The sequence below is a fragment of the Hemitrygon akajei genome, chromosome 22 (assembly GCF_048418815.1).
Source record: "Hemitrygon akajei chromosome 22, sHemAka1.3, whole genome shotgun sequence".
Lineage (NCBI taxonomy): Eukaryota > Metazoa > Chordata > Chondrichthyes > Myliobatiformes > Dasyatidae > Hemitrygon > Hemitrygon akajei.
The window spans coordinates 25,574,620-25,596,558 of NC_133145.1; the positions used below are offsets into that span (position 1 = coordinate 25,574,620).

Genomic DNA, 21,939 nt, shown 5'->3' on the forward strand with positions numbered 1-21,939 from the left:
TCGTCCGATTTCATTACGTACACGATAAAGAACAACTCATTCGTGAAGCTCGAAGGGCTGGGATGATTAAATTTCGTGATTATTCTTTTCGCTTGGTCCAGGATTTTAGCCCAGAAATCATGAGAAAAAGACTGCTTTTTAAACCTCTGATGTCTGAATGTTATGAGAAAAATCTAAAACCTGCGCTCTTATACCCGGCGAAGCTCAGGATCTCCCCCCCGAATGCTCCGTGTAAAGTATTTTTGTCTACCTTTGAAGCGAAAAAGTATTTGGAAGAGAACTTCCATACTGATACAGTTACTACTCTCCAGTAAATGAGTGATTCTGATCGTGAAAGATGGTTTTTGATTTTTTAAACCAGGGTTAGTCTCTGGTTATTGGTGTAGGTTTATCCTATACTTCATATTTAAGTTAAAGTGTGTTTTCGTTATATTAATCGCTCTGTCTTATACACTTTAACTACTATACTATATTTTTGTCTACTATTTTTGTTCCCTTGAAGGTATATTTTTAACCTTTCGAAGTGAATTTTTTGTTTAATATCAAGATAATGGTTTTTTGTAAAGTATTGGTTTAGTTTAAGATGGCGTTATTGCTTCTTTTTTCGTCTTCTTCCTATAATGCATCGCTTATCATAGTTTAAATACTTCTTGATTTGTTTGGGTTATAAACCGATTTATAAACTTTTAATGATTTTATTCCCTTTTTCTTTATAACTCAGCATATTAAGAAGCGTAGTTTTTAGTACTGTGAACATAATTCTTAAAGTTCGGGTGGTTTTTTATATATATCCGTTAAACACGGAGTGGTCTGCCGCTGATATGGGGTTAGAGTTAGTTTCATTTTTTCTTTTTTCTAGCCATATTTTGGCTTTTTTTCCTTTTCATATGGGGGTGGGGGTTGGTCTGTTCTCCTTTTTAATTTTTTTCTTATCAATTTGTTTTAGTTTTTTTACTTGGGCTGTTCATGAACTACAAATATGTCTACGATGTCGTCACTTCCGGGTCCGCTCTTTATTTTTGTCCCTCTTCCGGATGCATGAGTTTATAACATGGTTAACCCTTTATATACCAAAGGGATGACTTTGGAAACATGGTTCAAACCATTAACTTTGTGTCTTGGAATACTAATGGATTAAACCATCCGATTAAACGAAAGAAGATTTTCAAAGTATTCCAAAGACTTAATGCTCATATTATTTTTGTACAAGAAACTCATGTGAGGAAGGAGGACAAATATCGCTTTTTTAGGTCTTGGCGGGGTCAACAATATCATTCGAATTCGAATGCCAAAGTTAAGGGAGTTTCAATTTTTATTGACTCCTCTATCACATTTGTTCAACACGATATTCTTTCGGATCCGAATGGTAGATTTTTGTTAATTACGGGTTTACTCGGTAATAAAAAGGTTGCTATGGTTAATGTTTATGCCCCAAATGTGGATTGTCCTGACTTTTTTAAGTCCTTATTTACTTCTTTACCTAATTTAAATGAATATAAATTAATAATGGGTGGTGACTTTAATTGTTGTTTAATTCCTTTGATGGACAAATCTACAACTATTCAGACTTTACCCAATAAGTCGGCCACTTGTATTAACTCCTTTCTGACTGATAATGGAGTTTTTGATATTTGGAGATTTCGTCATCCTAAGGACAAAGAGTTTTCTTTTTTCTCACATGTTTATCACTCCTATTCGAGAATTGATTATTTTTTTATTGACTCTTGTTTTATTCCATTGGTAATTGGTTGTAATTATGATATTATAGCTATTTCTGACCATGCTCCATTAAAACTTTCTATTAATTTTACGGATACAGCTTTAAATGCTAGACAATGGCGATTTGACTCTACCTTATTGCAAGAACCGGACTTTATTAAATTTATGAAGGAACAGATTGATTTCTTCTTTTCAACTAATTCCACGGAGGATATCACATGCGGAACACTTTGGGACACTTTAAAAGCGTATATACGTGGACAGATTATCTCGTATTCTGCTGGTCTGAGAAAACGCATTAAGAAGGAAACTCTTTTACTGGTTGATAAAATTAAAGAGATTGACAAGAAATATTCGACTACTCCTAGCATGGAACTTTATAAACAAAGGGTTGAACTTCAAATGGAACATAGTTTATTACTTACATCTCCGATAGAAAATCAATTAATGAAAACCAAATCTGATTTCTATATACATAGTGATAAATCAGGAAAACTGTTAGCTAGTCAGCTGAAGAATGTTTCAGTTAAACGCCAGATTACTAAGGTTCGACAGCAGAACGGGGATTTGACAGTTAACCATGATGACATAAATAAGTCTTTTCAAGACTTTTATACCTCCCTGTATAAATCGGAATTCCCTCAGGATCATAATACCATGTGTGATTTTCTCGGGAAATTGAATTTTCCAAAACTATCATCTGATGATATTTCAGTAATAGATACTCCGTTTACAGATGCGGAAATTAAAGGGGTTATTTCCTCAATGAACTCTGGGAAAGCACCAGGTCCAGATGGGTTTACAGTAGAATTTTTAAAATGTTTTTCTGATACTCTATCTCCTTGGCTATGCAAGGTGTTTGAAGAAGCAATTAGATTGGGGAAGTTGCCACAATCTTTTTATAGAGCTTCCATTTCTTTAATACTGAAGAAAGATAAAGACCCTACTGATTGTGCATCCTACAGACCAATATCTTTATTGAATGTGGATTCTAAGATTTTTTCCAAGTTGCTGGCTTCTAGGTTGGAGAAGGTATTACCCCAAATTATTTCGGAAGATCAAACCGGTTTTATTAAAAATCGCTATTCTTTTTTCAATGTTAGGAGATTATTGAATATTGTTTATACTCCTTCACATAATATTTCAGAATGTGTTATATCATTAGATGCGGAAAAAGCATTTGATAGAGTTGAATGGCCCTACTTATTTTATGTGTTGGAGAAGTTTAATTTTAGTCCGACCTTCATTTCTTGGATTAAACTGATATATCAAACTCCAGTAGCCTCGGTGTTTACTAATAATCAAAGATCTCCATTTTTTCGTTTATTTCGGGGCACTAGACAAGGTTGTCCTCTTAGTCCATTACTTTTTAACATCGCTTTAGAACCTTTGGCAATTGCCATCAGAGAATCACATGATATTTTGGGTATTAATCGTGGAACAGATATTCATAAGGTATCTTTATATGCAGACGATTTATTATTATTCATCTCTAATCCTGAGAAATCTATTCCAGCAGTCTTATCATTGTTGGCTCAATTTAGTGAGTTTTCTGGGTATAAGTTAAATCTTAATAAGAGTGAATTGTTTCCTTTGAATAAACAGGTCCCAAATTATGGTATTTTACCTTTTAAATTAGCTAACGATTCTTTTACTTATTTAGGGATTAAAATTACCAAAAACCATAAAGAATTATTTCGGTTTAATTTTTTACCCTTAATTGATCAGATTAAAGGTTTGTTTACTAAGTGGTCACCATTATCTTTATCTCTGATAGGTAGGATTAATGCTATTAAGATGGTTATTTTACCTAAATTTTTATATGTTTTTCAAGCGGTACCAATTTTTATTCCGAAATCCTTTTTTACTAATGTTGATTCAAAAATTTCTTCATATATATGGCAGAATAAAAATCCCAGGTTAGGTAAAATATACTTACAGAAGACAAAGAAGGATGGTGGGTTGGCATTACCCAATTTCAGATTTTATTATTGGGCAGTTAATATTAGATATTTGATATGTTGGTTGAAAGAATGGGATGGTCCTTTTGGCCCTCATTGGGTGAGTTTGGAAACCAAATCGGTTTCTGCTTATGCTCTGGGTTCTATCTTAGGGACATCTCTCCCTTTTGCTCTTTCTAAATTGCCGAAGCGAATTGACAACCCGATAGTTAAATATACCTTACGTATATGGTTTCAATTTCGGAAATTTTTCGGGTTGACTCAATTCATGTTAAATAGTCCTATTGTATCTAATTGTTTTTTCCATCCCTCAATTATAGATCATGCTTTTTTGGCTTGGAAAACTAAGGGATTATTAAGATTTTCCGACTTATTTTTGGACAACTGTTTTATGTCCTTTGAGCAACTAGCTAATAAATATAATTTGCCTAGATCTCATTTTTTTAGATACTTACAGGTTAGGCATTTTTTAAGTACGGTACTTCCTTCGTTCCCAAATTCTCTGTCTTCAGATACTTTGGAAAGTTTGTTTGAACTAAACCCTTTTCAAAAAGGGCTTATATCAAAACTTTATAATATAATTATGAAGATACGTTCAGTGCCCTTTGATAAGACCAAAAATGATTGGGAAAGAGAACTTAATCTTATTATTCCTATTGAGAATTGGGATAGAATTCTTAAATTAGTTAATACATCATCTATATGTGCCAAACATTCATTATTACAATTTAAGGTTGTACATAGGGCCCATATGTCCAAGGATAAATTAGCTCATTTTTATTCTCATATAAACCCTATTTGTGACAGATGTCATTTAGAAATCGCTTCTTTAACTCATATGTTTTGGTCGTGTCCACTTTTGAGAAAATATTGGAAAGATATTTTTGATATTATTTCGGCGGTATTGAACACTGATTTACAACCCCATCCTATTACCGCAATTTTTGGTTTACCGATGATGGACTTACTTCACTTATCTCCTTCCGCCTGTCGAATGATTGCTTTTCTCACTTTGATGGCTAGAAGATCTATTTTGTTGAATTGGAAGGAAATTAATCCTCCCACGGTATTTCATTGGCTTTCTCAAACTATGTTATGTCTAAATTTAGAAAAAATTAGAAGTGCTGTATTTGATACTTCTATTAAATTTGAAAAGATATGGAGACCATTTATTCAATATTTTCATATGATGTAATGGCCCTGTGCCGGGCTTATTGGTTTTTTTTTCAGCTTTAACCGTATGTATGTTGAGAGGATCGGAGTTGACGTCATTGATGTTTATGTATACTCGTGAGATACTATGAACAGCCCTTTTTTTTCTCTTTTTAAAAGTTTTTTTTATTTTTTTTTCTTCTTTGTTTTTTTCTTTTTCTTGATACTAGATTAGTAGATTAGCTAATTTCCTTAGATAGATTTTTTTCTCTTTTTTACACTATATATTATGAAATATCTAAACTTACCTTGTTCATATATATACTATACGGTTTATGTTTTGGGAAACTTACTTATGCTCTATTCATTGTTTATGTAATACTTTATGTATAATGGGAGTCTATATATTTGTAATCCCTTACCAATATTTGAATTGTATCTCATTCATAATATTCTAAATATTAATAAAAAGATTGAAAGAGAAAAGTGCACAGAATATTCAAGTAACACTGGTTTGGAAGACTCCACATTAAGCAGGCTAATTGGTAGCAGGTGAGGTATCATGACTGGGTATAAAAGTAGCGTCCATCAAAGGCTCAGTCTTTGCAAGCAAGGATGGGTCATGGCTCACCCCTTTGTGCCAAAATTCGTGAGAGAATTGTTAGTCAGTTCAAAAGGAACATTTCTCAACGCAAGATTGCAGAGAATTTAGGTCTTTCAACATCTACGGTACATAATATTGTGAAAAGTTTCAGAGAATTCAGAGACATCTCAGTGCGTAAAGGGCAAGGTTGGAAACCACTGTTGAATGTGCGTGATCTTCGAGCCCTCAGGTGGCACTGTGCAAGAAACCATCATGCTACTGTGACAATTATAGCCACCTGGGCTCGGGAGTACTTCGGAAAACCATTGTCACTTAACACAGTCCGTCGCTGCATCCAGAAATGCAACTTGAAACTGTATTATGCAAGGAGGAAGCCATACATCAACTCTATACAGAAACGCCGGTGAGTTCTCTGGGCCCGAGCTAATCTCAGATGGACCAAAAGACTGTGGAACCATGTGCTGTGGTCAGATGAGTCCACATTTCAGCTAGTTTTCGGAAAAAATGTGCGTCGAGTTCTCCGTGCCAAAGATGAAAACGACCGTCCTGATTGTTATCAGCGAAAGGTGCAAAAGCCAGCATCTGTGATGGTATGGGGGTGCATCAGTGCCCACGGCATGGGTAGGTTGCATGTATGTGAAGGTACCATTGACTCTGAGGGGTATATTAGGTTTTTAGAGAGACATATGTTGCCATCAAGGCGACGTCTCTTCCCAGGACGTCCATGCTTATTTCAGCAGGACAATGCCAGACCACATTCTGCACGGGCTATAACAGCGTGGCTTTGTAGACACAGAGTGCGAGTGCTTGACTGGCCTGCTGCCAGTCCAGATCTATCTCCTATTGAAAATGTATGGTGCATCATGAAGAGGAGAATCAGACAACGGAGACCATGGACTGTTGAGCAGCTGAAGTCTTATATCAAGCAAAAATGGACAAAATTTCCTATTGCAAATCTACTACAATTAGTATTCTCAGTTCCAAAATGATTAAAAAGTGTTATTAAAAGGAAAGGTGATGTAACACAATGGTAAACATGCCTCTGTCCCAACTTTTGTTGAGTGTATTGCAGCCATCAAATTCTAAATTTGTGTATATTTACAAAATACAATTAAGTTGGTCAGTAAAACTATTGAAAATCTTTTCTTTGTACATTTGTCAGTTATATAAGGTTCATGTGAATTAACATATCACAGATTTTTGTTTTTATTGCATTTTGGAAAATATCCCAACTTTTCTGGAAATGGGGTTTGTAGAAAGATTTAGGGGAAAAAACACAATACAAACAAGCAAAACAATATGAAATCTGAAGTTTTAAAAACCTGAATGAATAACTTGCTACATGCCGAAATAAGGCAAAGTATTTGAAGCATAAATCTTGCAATGTAAGGAATTCTTGCATCATTAACTGCTATCAATAACTTTCTGTGCCATGTTTAATTCAATTTAACTGCACAAATGCTGCAAATTTTAGAACTTCAGGAAATTGGTAGTGGCTTGCTCTTTTCAAGGATGCTGAACTAATGTGCAACATTTCAGATCTTTCTGCAGTTTGGGCCATTTTTAACAGCTCTTCCACACCATTAACTGCTGGCCATTTAGATCCTTTATAGCTCAAAACATACTAGGTTGTCAGCCCACTTGTGCTGTGCAGTTTTAATGATGGACAGCTGAGATTGCATGGTTGTAGTCTGAGCTTCCACTGTAATGGTCAGATGCTTTGTGGCTATTACTGTGCTCCCATGAAAGCTACAGCTGGGAGCATTGCTTAAAAAATGTAAATGAAATTGGGTCATTAAAGCCTTGCGAGATAGCATGGCTTTCCAGATCTGCAATTGAATGCTCTGCAGTAGAACTCAACATCATACTCTGGACTCTGAATTCATCACAATTTACCCTAACTCCAGGACTGATGACCACTGTCTCACCAGAAATAGATTTTGCCTTTTTGCTCTCTTACACATGTAGTGTCTGTACCTGAAGTGTTTACTTTGTGTATAAAACTAAACAAGTCATACTTCCATCATCACTCCAGCTTTACTTTTTCTCAAGGGCCTGTCAGGTTGCATCTCCTGGATACCTTACATGGAAAAAAAAGTATGGGAAAATACCGAGGGGAAAAAATGCACCTTAAACCATTTGCAGCTTGTAACTTAAAGGATTGTAGCAAATAAAATAGCGTTAATTCAACATCTGAATGTTCCTAGTATCTGGCTCATTCACCCAGAATTTGAGTTAGTCACCCTGAGCGCGAGCAATATGTACGGTAGACTTGTGGTCAAAACCTGGTACTTGTGTATTTCCTGTTCTTTTTAAACTCACCAGGTTCACTGGAAAATGTATTATTCTGCTGTTGCCATGTAAAAAAGAGTGAAATAACAATTTTCAGGTATTAGTAAAGATTATCATCCAATAGTCCAGAAAAATCCAAGCTTTATCAAGGGTGGTAGTTATCACTTTGTCTTTGGTGACATGAGCCTGCCGGCCAAACTCTCAGCACGTAATCAGAACATAAAATGCAGGAGCAGAATTAGCTCATTTTGCCCCTTGAGTTGTCTTACGAAGTCTTCTCAGTGATACTCAATCATGGCTGATCTTTTTTCAACCATATTCTCATGTTTTCTTCCTATAACCTTTAACCTCTTACCAATCAGGAACTTGAGAATCTCTGTCTTAAGTATATCCAAAGGCTTGCCTTCCAAAGCACTCCCGGAGTGAAATTCTATAGATTCATCACTCACTGGCTGAAGAAATTCCTCCTCATTTAAGGGAGTGTTTCTTTATTATGAGGCCATGCCCTTCGATCCTAGACTCTTCTACTAATGAAAGCATCCTCTCCACATGCTCTCTCTTCAGGCTTGCAATACCTGGTAGGCCTCAGTGAGATTCTCCCTCTTCCTTCTGAACTCCATCAAATACAGATGCAGGGAATCAAATGTTCTTAATATGTTAAACCATAAGTGATAGTCAGTAAGCCAATATTGATCAACAGCATTTTCTCTGTGAGGTTTAGGATGATTAAGTTTAACTCCTTTTAATTATCATCTGACAATTAAAAATGTTGAGTGATCAGCAGTGCCAGGAAGATGTAGATTTTCAAAAGCACTTAGATGTTCTGCTTATTTGTGGAAAAATGCTAGGTTATACATCTTCCTCATTACACAGAGGAAACATGGAAATTTATTGTTTAAGCCTTCACACTTTGCATAGAAATCACACAGGTTTCCATTATTCTGTTCTCATCATAGAACCTAAAGCTGGTCTTGCACCACTGTTTGAAGCCCAGTTGGATCTAGTTTCTCCAGATTTGGTCTTCCACCCATCTCTTGAGATAGGCAGTGGTGACAGTTTCTATGACCTGGTGGATGGATTGATCAATGATGTTTTCAATATTTCATCTTTGGTACCCAGACTGGCAGAACACTCCACTTTTCCTCACTATCAGGTAAGATGGTATTTAATATCCGCTTGTTTCACCCCAGCTTTTCAGATAGGAAATGTGATGTTTTGGGTGTAATGCCAATTGCAGATCCTTACTTTAATGGAGAGTCATTTGGCTCACACTGGAGATTTTTGATGGATGGGCTGAATTAAGAATGCCATATATACTGTATGTGTCATTATGTTTTTCTAGTTACTTTGTCTAATAGCAATAAATTTGCAATTTTGAAAATATAACTTTTGGTTCATCTTTATTAATCAGAAATGATAATAACTGTAATGGAAAATTAAGTAACTTTGAGGGTCTTTTTGAATTAACTGCTAAAAGCTAATATTATAGATGAATAAAAACCATATCAAAACTAGGAAGTATTTCAAATCATTCTTGTTTTAATGTTAGAAATGAAGTTAAGCATTTTCCCCCCACTGTAGTCAGAAGCAGCTGTGAGAAGAATTCAGTGAAAACTATCATTGGAGATGGTGGTTTTCTCAGATACTTTCAATAAGTCTTGGAATTGCATAGGATAGAAATGAGTCCTTCAACCCTCAGAATCCATGCCAACCCTTTTTACTAATCAACATTAATCATATTTGCCTCCATTAGGACCATATCCTCTATACATAACCTTTTTTAATGTCTGTCTAAATTTCTCAGAAGCATTGTGTATCTGATTTCAACACCACCTTTGGAAGTATGCTTCATACATTGGCCACTTTGTGTATATAAAAAAAACTTACTGTGAAGAACCCTTTTAAATCTTCTGCCCATCTTCTTAAAAACGATGCCCTGTTGGTTTTGATATCCCTACCACCAGAAAAAGATTTTAAATATCTACCCTCTCTATGTTTTGTTTATTTATCATATGTATTTTGTTGTTTTTATCTTGTTGTGTGATTCTTAGGCTGACATGGAAGATATGGCTGACTTGGCAGACATGCGGCAGCATTTAATGGACAGTGTTCGACACGTGATGGGAAAATGCTGTGAGTATCGAAACTCCTTTGACCAGTATGCGTACCTTTGGGTGGATGACCGTAAAGAATTCATGCGCCAGTTCCTTCTGTATGGGCACGTTCTCACTGCTGAGGAAATTGAGGCCTATGGGGAGGATGGTGTCCCAGAGAGCCCCCCAACGCTCCAGCAGTATAAGGAACAGATGGACTCCTATGAAAAGATCTACGAAGAGGTGAACTCTCTGGAGCCCATTAACGTTTTTGATGTTTGGATGCAAATTGATGGCAGGCCTTTCAAGTCTGCCTTGTTGAATATCATCAAGAAATGGAGCCTTATGTTCAAACAGCACCTCATTGACCATGTAACACACAGGTAAGATTCCATAGGTTGAATGGGATAATGCCAGAGTAGGCACAGAGGAAATTCACGAGAATATTGTCTGGATCAAATTATTTAAATTTTTAAAAAAATATTATTTATTTATTGAATTTTAGAAATTACAAGAATAAATGTAATAATGAAATGGTAAGAAGAGTGATATTAACCCTCCCCCTCCCCTTAACCCTCCCCCCTTAACCTTATTTAAAGAAAAAGAAAAAAAAAAGAAAGAAAAGAGAAGAAAGATTGCCTGGATATCAGAGGATCCCCACATGTTCCATGGAGTTCAAAATAATTTTGATATTTATTTTCACTTTCCCCAATTACTATAATTTTATCTTCAAATTTAAATTGAATAAGTATCAGAAAAAATTTATAAAAATTGCTTTGGCAGTAGCCAAAAAAGTTATTGCAGTTACTTGGAAATCTGATTTAAATTTAACTATGGATCGTTGGAATAATGAAATACATAGTTGTATTCCATTTGAAAAAATTACGTATAATTTAAGAAATGAATATGAGATATTTTTGAAAATTTGGTCACCGTACTTATGAAAGATAGGATTAGATACATAGGTCCTTTGAAGATAAATTATTTAAATTTTTTAACTATATTATGTTAATTAAATTAAATTATTGAACATTTCAATCATGGGATGAAAATTGAGACACTAGTTTTTAGTTTTCCTTGGAGTGGAAGAAGTCAAAAGTTCAAGTTTTATTGTCATTCCATCATACAGAAATACAGATGAATGAGCCAAATGAAATAGCATTCCTCCAGGGCCAAGGTGCAAGACACAGTATCAAAATTGTACACAGCACAAGGCTTGTATAGCACATAGATGATAGCAGTAAACATAGTCACAAAAAATATATAATATAGCTGAAGTCACTGAGTCCATGGATATTGTCAACAGCAATCTGCAGATGAAACCAATCCAGCTGGTCTTCCAGCAAGTGAACACTGGGGGGCAGCTGGTCTGGCGTCATCTCTCCTGGGAGGCGGCAACATGTGACACTGGGGCATAAGGCCTAAACTCCACTGTAAAACTGAGGCCATGCAGCCCATTGGTCCTGCCAATAAACCAATGAACTGGGCTTGCAGCATTCCACATTACCAATGCCCAAAAGGACCTTGCAATTAGAAGACAAGCAACTAAGACAATCACTCGCTGTTGGACTGCAACCCATCTTTGTGTACCAACTTTGATCCCTCTCCATAGCATGCAGAACACAATTTGCATCAAGTCCAGCTCCTCCGCCAACAAGCAACTCGCTGACAAGTAGACCTGCAGTAGCTGAAACTCCTAATGAAGCAGTGTCTTGTAATCATAAAAAAGATGTTTGGGGAGAAAAAACAATACACCTTTGTCTGGCCACCTTTAGTAGAGGCCGCTGCGTTTGAGCGTGCTGTCACCTTGCCGCAAGGGGATGTTAGGGCTGTAGACAGGACAGGAAACTTTTCTCCATGTCAGAGGTAAATAAAACTTCATATTATTTTTATTTTAAGTGGTAAGAAATTCAGATGGGATCCAATGGGTTCCTTTTCATTCAGAGAATGGTGAGTATCTGTAGAGTATTACCTGAGAGGGTGGTGTAAACAGAGTGGCTGACAGCTTTAGCTGTCTTGAGAAGCACTTGAATCATTTAGGTGTGGTAGGCTGTAAAATGCTTGAAGATGGGATTAATACGGATGAATTCCCACTGGCCAACATGCTTTAATACCCTGACTCCAAGACACTTATCTCCAGATTAACAGTTGAAAATAGATGTCAAAAGTTACAGTATACTGTCTAAGATTTTAAATGAGAATACCTGAAAAGTATTACCTGAGAGTGTTGTGCAAGCTGAGTCGCTGACAGCATTAGTAGTTTATTTTGTTGGAAATGATGCTGATAGTCTGAAGCACTGTTGTATATATTCTCTCTCATTATACTAAAGCAAATTTTGGTGTTAAAACTTACAACTTTGATCTGTTAGGCCACTCTGTGTGTTTGTAAAGTGTATTTCCTGTTACCTGTTTTGCACAAAATAGCTATTGAATTGTACTGGTGTTATTATTACAGAGCTGTTGTAGTTGATATAGCCATCTTGCACAGGAACTGACAGCCAGTAGGTTATAGCAAAGGATATCCAAAATCACGTGCACACATACATCAAGAAAATAATAGTAATAACAGCTGGATCTTGTAATAGACAAGGACCAGGAGAGATGTGAAACTAGGAAGGGGATATTAGAATTAGAGAATATAGTACAGTATCAGGATCAAGAAAAACATAACAGTATTGTTGCTTGCAAATTAAACTAATTTGCACCAAATTACATGTGTAAACTGCACACAAAAATCAAGCTTTGCCTGTTCCTTTGCATCCCTTTCCAGCATAAACATAGGACTGGCCATGTCCTGTCATGATTCACTTAAGTGCACATTTCATTTAACTATCACATTTTCCATATGTGATGGTGTTGCCAGTAACTCAATAATAGAAATTGGATAAGAAGTATGGAATCCATGTATTTAATAAAATAGGAGTATGTCCTGCTGAAATTAGTGAATTAGAGAATAAGAGGTAGAGGAAGTATTCGGATAGTATGAGAGAAGTTTTAAAAAAATTGAGCATGCAAAGAAAAATGCACAGATTTTTAACATCCCTTAAACATCTTTAACATCTCTTTGCAACAGTCCACTGTCCCTGCAGGTTTCAAGGCAGCCACCATCATTCTATTGCCAAAGAGAACAATAGTAACTGGTCTAAATGATTACTGCCCAGTGGCACAGACCACAACAATCATGAAGTGCTTTGAGCGACTTGTAATGGATTGTATAGAACCCCACCTTCCGGTTACTGTACATTGGACACTTTCCAGTTCGCCTACTTTGATCCAGTTCATTCATGATGCCATAAACTCAGTCCTCCACACCATCCTGTCCCACCTAGTAAAAACAATCCCTTGTAGCCAGGATATTGTTCATTGACTTTAGCTCAGCTTTTAACACAATCATACCTCTGAGGCTAGTGGGTAAACTGTCCTCGTTGGGACTCAACACCCCAACTGCATCTTGGATTTCAGATGGAAAGACCCCAGTCTGTCCATGTTGTCAGCAACATTTCAAACTCCCATCACATTGAGCACTTGTACCACCCAGGGCTGTTTGCTCAGTCCACTGCTGTTCACTCTGCTGATTCATGACTGCACTGCTAGATCCACCTCAAACAGCATCATCAAGTTCACTGATGATACAACAGTGGTTGGCCTCATCAGCAACAATGATGTGTCGGCATATAGAGAACAGGTGGAGTGGCTCGACAAATGATCATGGAGTCATAGAGAAGTACAGCACAGAAACAGGCCCTTTGGCCCATCTAGTGCATGCTGAAACCATTTAGATTGTCTTTTTCCATTGACCTGCACCAGGACCGTAGCCCTCCATACCCCTACTATTCACGCACCTATCCAAACTTAAATGTTGAAATTGAGCTCGTGATGATGTGAAATGATGTGAGAACAACAACCTGAGTCTCAATGTGGAAGAGGCAAAAGAGATGATCATGGACTTTAGGAAGGCGCAGTTTGACGACTCTCCATTTCACATCAATGAATGCTGTGGAGAGAGTAAAGAGCACAAAGGTTCCTGGTATGCACATAATGGATGATCTAACCTGGACACACATCATTAATCAAGAAGGCATGACAGAATTTATACTTTCTGAGGAGATTGAGGTGTACAAGGTTTCCCACCTGCATCTTAACAGCTTTCTACATGATCACCATTGAGAGTGTCCTGTCTGGCTGCATCATCTTGTGCTATGGAAGCTGCAAGGCATTGAATTGCAAGAAGGTCGTAAAATCTGCCAAGAGGATCACCAGATAACAATAAACTTGAACCTGAACTTTTCCAGGAATAATAATAATAAAAAGAATATATTGTACTGTGTTCTATGGACATACAAAATGGAAATTTAAGAAAAGGTAGCATTTAATGGAGAGAACATTAGAACTTTTGAATGACTGATCTTGGTTTCTATTAAAGCAGCTACAAAAATAGATACTTGACTGGAAATTGAAATAGAGTGTTAGTACAGCAGGAGAAACACTAAGAAACTGGAGGAAGTCAGGCAGCAGCTGTGGAGGGAAATGGACAATCGAAGTTTCGGATTGAGATCCTTCTGACAAGCCACTCCTAATGAAGACTTGGCTGCTAAGTTCCACCAGGCACCTTTGTGTGTTGCACAAGATTTCTAACATCTTTAGTTTCTTGTGTCTTCATTACTACAGCAGGTTTAAAAAACATAATTAGTAGAACTAAAAGATGGTATGCACTGGGCACTCTTCAGTAAATTCGGATGGAAGATTCAGAGGCAACAGCCAATAGTTCATATATATACAAACAATACTTAGACTGGGAGATAGTACCAGAACACTGGTAATGTCTGATGTTGTAACTATTTGCAAAAAAAAAAAGGAGAAAATCAAACATGCAACTGTAAATATCTGTGATTGGAAAGTTTTTAAGGATGAGTACTAAAGAAAAGCGCTCCAAGGTGTAGGTAGTATAATAATGGATGAGTCAGCCAGATGACAGAATTATACCTAACCAAGCTAAAATAAATCTTTGGAGAGGTAATGGTATGAATGGGCAATGTTAATGTTATATTCAATGCCTTCCAAAGAGCCTTTGACAAGGTAGGTGCCTTTTATAGTATTTAGAGTAAGAGGAGTATATTTGAAGTGCATGGGGTTGAGATACAGATGGGCAGTATTCTCTACTGGCGTCATTAGGAACAAGTATTTGAGGATGCTATAGGACACATAAGAAAAGGCAGCACAATACAAGATGATAATAGAAAACTAGCAGAGTGGGTAGTTAAATGACAAATTAAGTGACCCACTTGTGTTAGTTGGAAAATGGAGAGATGTTAACTCAAAATGTGAGATCCCAGGCAGACTGCATTTAGGAGCACTGAGCAAACCCATGGTCCCTAAATGACAAAAATTCAAATAAGCACTAGAGAAAATACAAAGTTTAACACAGAAATGAAAGATTACAGATATCAAGAAAGATATGAGTGGTTTAGGGTTTTATCTTTAGAATATTTAGGGATAATTGGAAGTTATGAATAGCTTAAATGTTTCTGTATGGAATATAAATGAACGTATGAGAGAAGAGGATAAAAAGATTGCTGGATGGCTGAGATAAGGAACTCCCGCTATTCAGTTTGTCTTGTCATTCTGAAGATGAGATTACCTGTCTGTCCTTTTCAAGAGTTATATCATTAAATGTATAATAGCTAATAAATTCCAGGTAAATTGCATATAGCTAATATTAGTTGAATAAGCTAACTTCACTGTGCCTGAATGTTTAATTCTCCTTAATTATTTTTTCCTAGTTTGGCTGATCTCAATGAGTTTATTAAAATAACAGAAGGAGGTTTATGTCAGAAGGTCGAAGAAGGTGACTTCAGCGGCCTGGTTGGTGTAATGGGTCACCTGATGGCTGTAAAAGACAGACAGGTTTCGACAGATGCAATGTTTGAGCCCATAAAACAAACAATAGAACTTCTGAAGGCCTATGAGCAGGAATTACCTGATGAAGTCCACAAGCAGCTGGAGGTCAGTGAATTATTGATGTATTATCCCTCTATTTATTTCAACCTTCACAATGACCATAAAGCTTCAACTGATAAAAATTCTAGAATTTTCAATTTCCTATATTCCACAAAATAATCCTATCATTTCCAAATTCGCTCCTATTTTTTGATTTTTCAATCAAAATCCTTTTCTCATTGTTATAATTTTAAACTGCAAATGCCAATTACCTCTTGCATGTTCTAAATATCTTTTGCTAATGTTCCAATCACACTAGCTTATACCTACAGTATGCTGTACAGCATTCAAGTGCTTTTTTATATTACTTGAAGCTGTTCATGTGCTTTGAATGGATTCCTATGAATAAGAGTCATCCTTGCATCCCTCTGTCAACGTAAACTCACAACTCCTAACCTCACCCCCAAAGAACTTCTGATCTTTTGTGCACCCATGGCATTTGCCATTCTTTCATTTCCTCACACCCCAATCTATTCCATCCCATTCATCTTCAGCACTTGATGCTGATTGCTATTATGTCAACATGCCTAATCTTTCTAGTTGACCCTCGTTATCAATCCTTTAGGCTCGCCCTTTCTGGCCCGATCCAAAACACAGATCACAGGCTCTTGAAATGGTATAAGTCTATAAGACAGAGGAGCAGAATTAAGCCATTCAGCCCATTGAGTCTCCTCTGCGGTTCCATTACAGCTGATTTATAATCTCCATGAACCCCATTCTCTTGCCTTCTCCCCGTAAACTTTGATGCTCTGACTAATCAAGAACCTATCAACTTTTGCTTTAAGTATTCTCAATGACTTGGCCTCCACAGCCATCTATGCCAATGAATTGTACAGCTGCAGCACTTTCTGACTAAAGAGATTCCTCCTCAGCTCTGTTCTAAATGGGCATTCCTCTATTCTGATGCTGTTCCCTCTGGTTCTTGACTTGCCTATTATAAAAAAAAACATCCTCTCCATGTCCACTCTTTCTAGGCCTTTCGATATTCATAGAAACACAGAAAACCTACAGCACAATACAGGCCCTTCGGCCCACAAAGTTGTGCCAAACGTGTCCCTACTGTGCGGAAAGTATCCCTTGTTAAGTTTAAAGCAGATAGCTTGTCATTCTTCTAAACTCCAGCAACTACAGGCCTAGAGACATCAACCTTTCCTCACACGTTAACATTTTCATCCTCAGGAATCTCCTCCAATGCCAACAGATCTTTCCTTAGATAATCAGCCCAAAACTGCTCACAATACTCGAAGTATGGTCTTACCAATGCCTTATAAAGCCTCAGCACCATATGCTTGCTTTTATATTCTACTCATGTTGAAATAAATGCTAACATTGCATTTGTTTACCTTACCATGAACTCAACCTTCAAGTTAATGTTAGGAAATCCTACATAAGGACTCCAAGGTCCCTTTTCACTTCTGATATTTGAGTTTTCTCTGTTTAGAAAATAGAAAAAGATAACTACATTTCTTATACCAAAGAGCATCACCATACACTTTCCTACACTATATTCCATCTGCCATTTTGCCCATTCTCCTAATCTGTCAAAGCCCTTCTGCAGACTCCCTGCTTCCTCAATGCTATGTGCTCCTCCAATTTCTTTGTATTATCTGCTATTTGGCCATAGAGCCATCAACTTCATCATCCAAATCGTTGACATATGATATGAAAAGAAGCAGCTCCAATACCAAGCTCTGTGAAACACAGCTGGCAGCCAACCAGAAAAGGCCCGTTTGATTCCCACTCTTTGCACTCTGCCAGTCAGCCAATCTCTCTCCATAATACTATCTTTCCTGAAATACCACTGCTTTCATTAAGCAGCCTCATGTGCGACACCTTGTCAAAGGCCTTGTGAAAATTCAACTAAACAACATTCACTGTCTCTCCTATGTCTATCCTGCCTATTATTTCCATATAACCATATAACAATTACAGCACGGAAACAGACTATCTCTGCCCATCTAGTCCGTGCCGACGCTTACACTCACCTAGTCCTACTGGCCCGCACTGAGCCCATAACCCTCCATTCCTTTCCTGTCCATATACCTATCCAATTTTACTTTAAATGACAATACCGAACCTACCTCTACCAGTTCTACTGCAAGCTCATTCCACACAGCTACCACTCTCTGAGTAAAGAAATTCCCCCTCGTGTTACCCTTAAACTTTTGCCCCCTAACTCTCAAATCATGTCCTCTTGTTTGAATTTCCCGTACTCTCAATGGCAAAAGCCTATCCACGTCAACTCAATCTATCCCCCTCATTATTTTAAATACCTCTATCGTCCCCCCTCAACCTTTTACGCTCCAAAGAATAAAGACCTAACTTGTTCAGCCTTTCCCTGTAACTTAGGTGCTGAAACCCAGGTAACATTCTAGTAAATCTTCCCTGTACTCTCTCTATTTTGTTGATATCTTTCCTATAATTCGGTGACCAGAACTGTACACAATACTCCAAATTCAGCCTTACCAATGCCTTGTACAATTTTCCAACAGCTTTGTGAGGCAAGACTTTGGCTTATTTTACCATGTGTCACCAAGTACCCTGAAACCTCATCTTTAATAATGGACCCCAACATCTTCCAACCTTCCTTTCTTAAACAGTAGAGTGACATTTGCAATTTTCCAGTTCTCTAGAACCATTCTGGAATCTATTGATTCTTGAATGATCTTTACTTACACCTCCAAAATGTCTTCAGTTACCTCTTTCAGAACCCTGGGGTGTAGTCCATCTGGTCCAAGTGACTTAAGTATCTTCAGATCTTTCAGCTTTCCAAGTACTTTATAGTAATAGCAACTACACTAGATCCTTTTCTTTTGCCCCTTGATGCCCTTGAATTTCTGGTGTCTTCCACAATGAAGGTTGATGCAAAATAATTATTCATCTGACATTTCTTTGTTCCCCCATTAGTACCCCTCTGGCATCATATTCCTCTCCTCTCTTTTACTCTTTATGTATCTGAAAAAATGGTATCCTCTTATATATTATTGGTTACTTTACCATATTTCATCTTTTCTTTCTTTGTGGCTTTTTTAGTTGCCTTCTGATGGTTTTTAAAAGCTTCCCAATCCTCTAGCTTCCCATTAATTTTATAAACTCTGTCTTTTGCTTTTATGGTATCTTTTACTGCCCTTGTCAGCCATGGTTGACAAGGAAAACTACTACTTTGGGAGGTATCTATCCTGTGCCTTCCAAATTGCTCCCAGAAACTCCAGCCATTGCTATTCTGCCATCATCCCTGCTAGTGTCCCCTTCCAATCAATTTTTGCCGGGTCCTATTTCATGCCCCTGTAATATCCTTTACTCTACTCTAATACTGATAAATCTGACTTAATGTTCTCCATTTTTAACTGCAGGGTGAATTCTATCATATTGTGATCACTTACCTTAGGTCCCTAATCAAATCTGGTTCATTATACAACTCCCAATCCAGAATTGTTTTCCCCTAGTGGGCTTGATCACAAGTTGCTTTAAAAAGCCATCTCGTAAACATTCAATGAATTCCCTCTCTCGGGGACCAGCACCAACCTAATTTTCCTAATCTACCTGCATATTGATATCCCCCATGACTATTGTAATATTGCCCTTTTTACATGATTTTTCTATCTTTCATTGTAATTTGTACCCCATATCCTACTTACTGATCGGAGGCCTGTATATAACTCCCATCAGGGTCTTTTTGCCCTTGTAGTTTCTTAACAAGAATTCTACATCATCCGATCCTGTCTTATTTTTCTAAGGATTTTATTTCTTTTTTTTTTAGCAAAGCCACCCACCCCCTCTGCCTATCTGCTTGTCCTTTTGATACAATGTGTATCCTGGATGTTAAACTCTTAACTATGATCTTTCACCCATGACACAGTGATGCCCATAGTGTTAAACCTGCTAATCTCTAACTGCGCTACAAGATCATCTGTCTTATTCTGTTTACTGCGTGCATTCAGATATAACACTTCCAGACCTGTGTTCATCACCCTTTTTGGTTTTGCCCCATTGCACTTCAACTCATCCCTCTGACCACAATTCTGCCTTATCATCTTTCTGTCATTCCTCAGTATCACTATACGCTACATTGATTTGTATACCAGCTGCCCTATTCTCAGCTCTATCACTCCATTTCCATTTCTCATCCCCCCCCCCCGCCTATTAGTTTAAACCCTCCCAAACTGCTCTAGCAAACCTGCCTATATGGATATTGGTTCTCCTTGGGTACAAGTGTAACCAGTCTTTTTTGTACAGATTATATCTTCTCTAGTTGAGATCTCAGTGAACTAGCAATCTGAAACCCTGCCCTCTGCTGCATTTCCTCAACTACTCATTCACCTGTACTATTCCTATCCTGTCTAGGATGTGGTACTGGGATTGTTCCAAAGATTACTACCTTGGAGGTCCTGCTCTTCAGCCTCTTCTCTAACTCCCCATACTCACTGCTCAGGACTACATATGTCATTGCTGCCAGTGTGCATCACTGCCTTTGACTGCTCTTTTGAATCTCCTGCAGCGACTCTGTGACATCCTGGACCCTAGCACCAGGGAGGCAACACACCATCGTAGTATCTCTTTCACAGCCACAGAATCTGCTTTCCTATCACTGTCTTACTTTACCCTTCCCTGCTGAGCCTCACGGTGCCACTGGCTTGGCTGCTGTTGTTGCTGCTGCTTGAAACATCATTTCCTGCACCCCCACCCCCACCAGTCTCCAAAGAAGTGTTCTTTTTGGGCTACAAGGGAACCCTGCACTGACTGGTTACTCCCCTTGCTTCTCCTGGTGATCACCCATCTACTATCTGTAACATGCCCTCTGGGTGTGACCACATTAGTAAAAGTCTCATCAATGAGGTTTTCAGCCTCCCAGATGATCCTGGGTGCATCCAGCTCCAGCTCCAGTTCCTTGATCATGTCAGTCAGGAGCTGAGGTTGGATGCACTTCCTGCAGATGTAGTCATTAGGAAGAATATTAGGTACACTGAAATCCCATGTCTCGGAGGAAAGGCATTTCCACTGCCTTAACTGTCACACGCCTACACTTGGTATACCTCTAACTTCTCAAGCTTAAGTTTTAGCCCGTGTCTGTTCTCACCAAAGCCTTGCCGCTCTAACACTATGCACTCCAATAACGGTTGCTTCACTTACACCTCACTTACTTTTATTGGCCCTTGCCATGTGCCCAAGAGATCATTAGACTATATGATATAGACAATAGACAATAGGTGCAGAAGTAGATCATTCGGCCCTTTGAGCCTGCACCGCCATTTTGAGATCATGGCTGATCAATTCCTATCAATACCCAGTTCCTGCCTTGTCCCCATATCCCTTGATTCCCTTATCCATAAGATAACTATCTAGCTCCTTCTTGAAAGCATCCAGAGAATTGGCCTCCACTGCCTTCCGAGGCAGTGCATTCCAGACCCCCACAACTCTCTGGGAGAAGAAGTATTTCCTTAACTCTGTCCTAAATGACCTACCCCTTATTCTCAAACCATGCCCTCTGGTACTGGACTCTCCCAGCATCTGGAACATATTTCCTGCCTCTATCTTGTCCAATCCCTTAATAATCTTATATGTTTCAATCAGATCCCCTCTCAATCTCCTTAATTCCAGCGTGTACAAGCCCAGTCTCTCTAACCTCTCTGCGTAAGACAGTCCAGACATCCCAGGAATTAACCTCGTGAATCTACGCTGCACTTCCTCTACAGCCAGGATGTCCTTCCTTAACCCTGGAGACCAAAACTGTACACAATACTCCAGGTGTGGTCTCACCAGGGCTCTGTACAAATGCAAGAGGATTTCCTTGCTCTTGTACTCAATTCCCTTTGTAATAAAGGCCAACATTCCATTAGCCTTCTTCACTGACTGCTGCACTTGCTCATTCACCTTCAGTGACTGATGAACAAGGACTCCGAGATCTCTTTGTATTACTCCCTTACCCAACTCTATACCATTCAGATAATAATCTGCCTTCCTGTTCTTACTCCCAAAGTGGATAACCTCACACTTATTCACATTAAACGCCATCTACCAAGTATCTGCCCACTCATCCAGCCTATCCAAGTCACCCTGAATTCTCCTAACATCCTCATCACATGTCACACTGCCACCCAGCTTAGTATCATCAGCAAATTTG

The 21,939-nt window shown here is 38.0% G+C and overlaps 1 protein-coding gene across 1 annotated transcript in view; it reads left to right on the forward strand.

The window, feature by feature from the left end:
• The window catches only part of dnah9 (dynein, axonemal, heavy chain 9), a 550,870-nt gene that overhangs the window by 57,422 nt on the left and 471,509 nt on the right, over nucleotides 1–21,939 (forward strand). Inside the window, exons 16-18 of the mRNA XM_073025877.1 lie at nucleotides 8,685–8,881; nucleotides 9,780–10,204; nucleotides 15,602–15,824. Coding sequence (XP_072881978.1) covers nucleotides 8,685–8,881; nucleotides 9,780–10,204; nucleotides 15,602–15,824 — 845 coding nt within the window. The remainder of the gene's footprint in view (nucleotides 1–8,684; nucleotides 8,882–9,779; nucleotides 10,205–15,601; nucleotides 15,825–21,939) is intronic.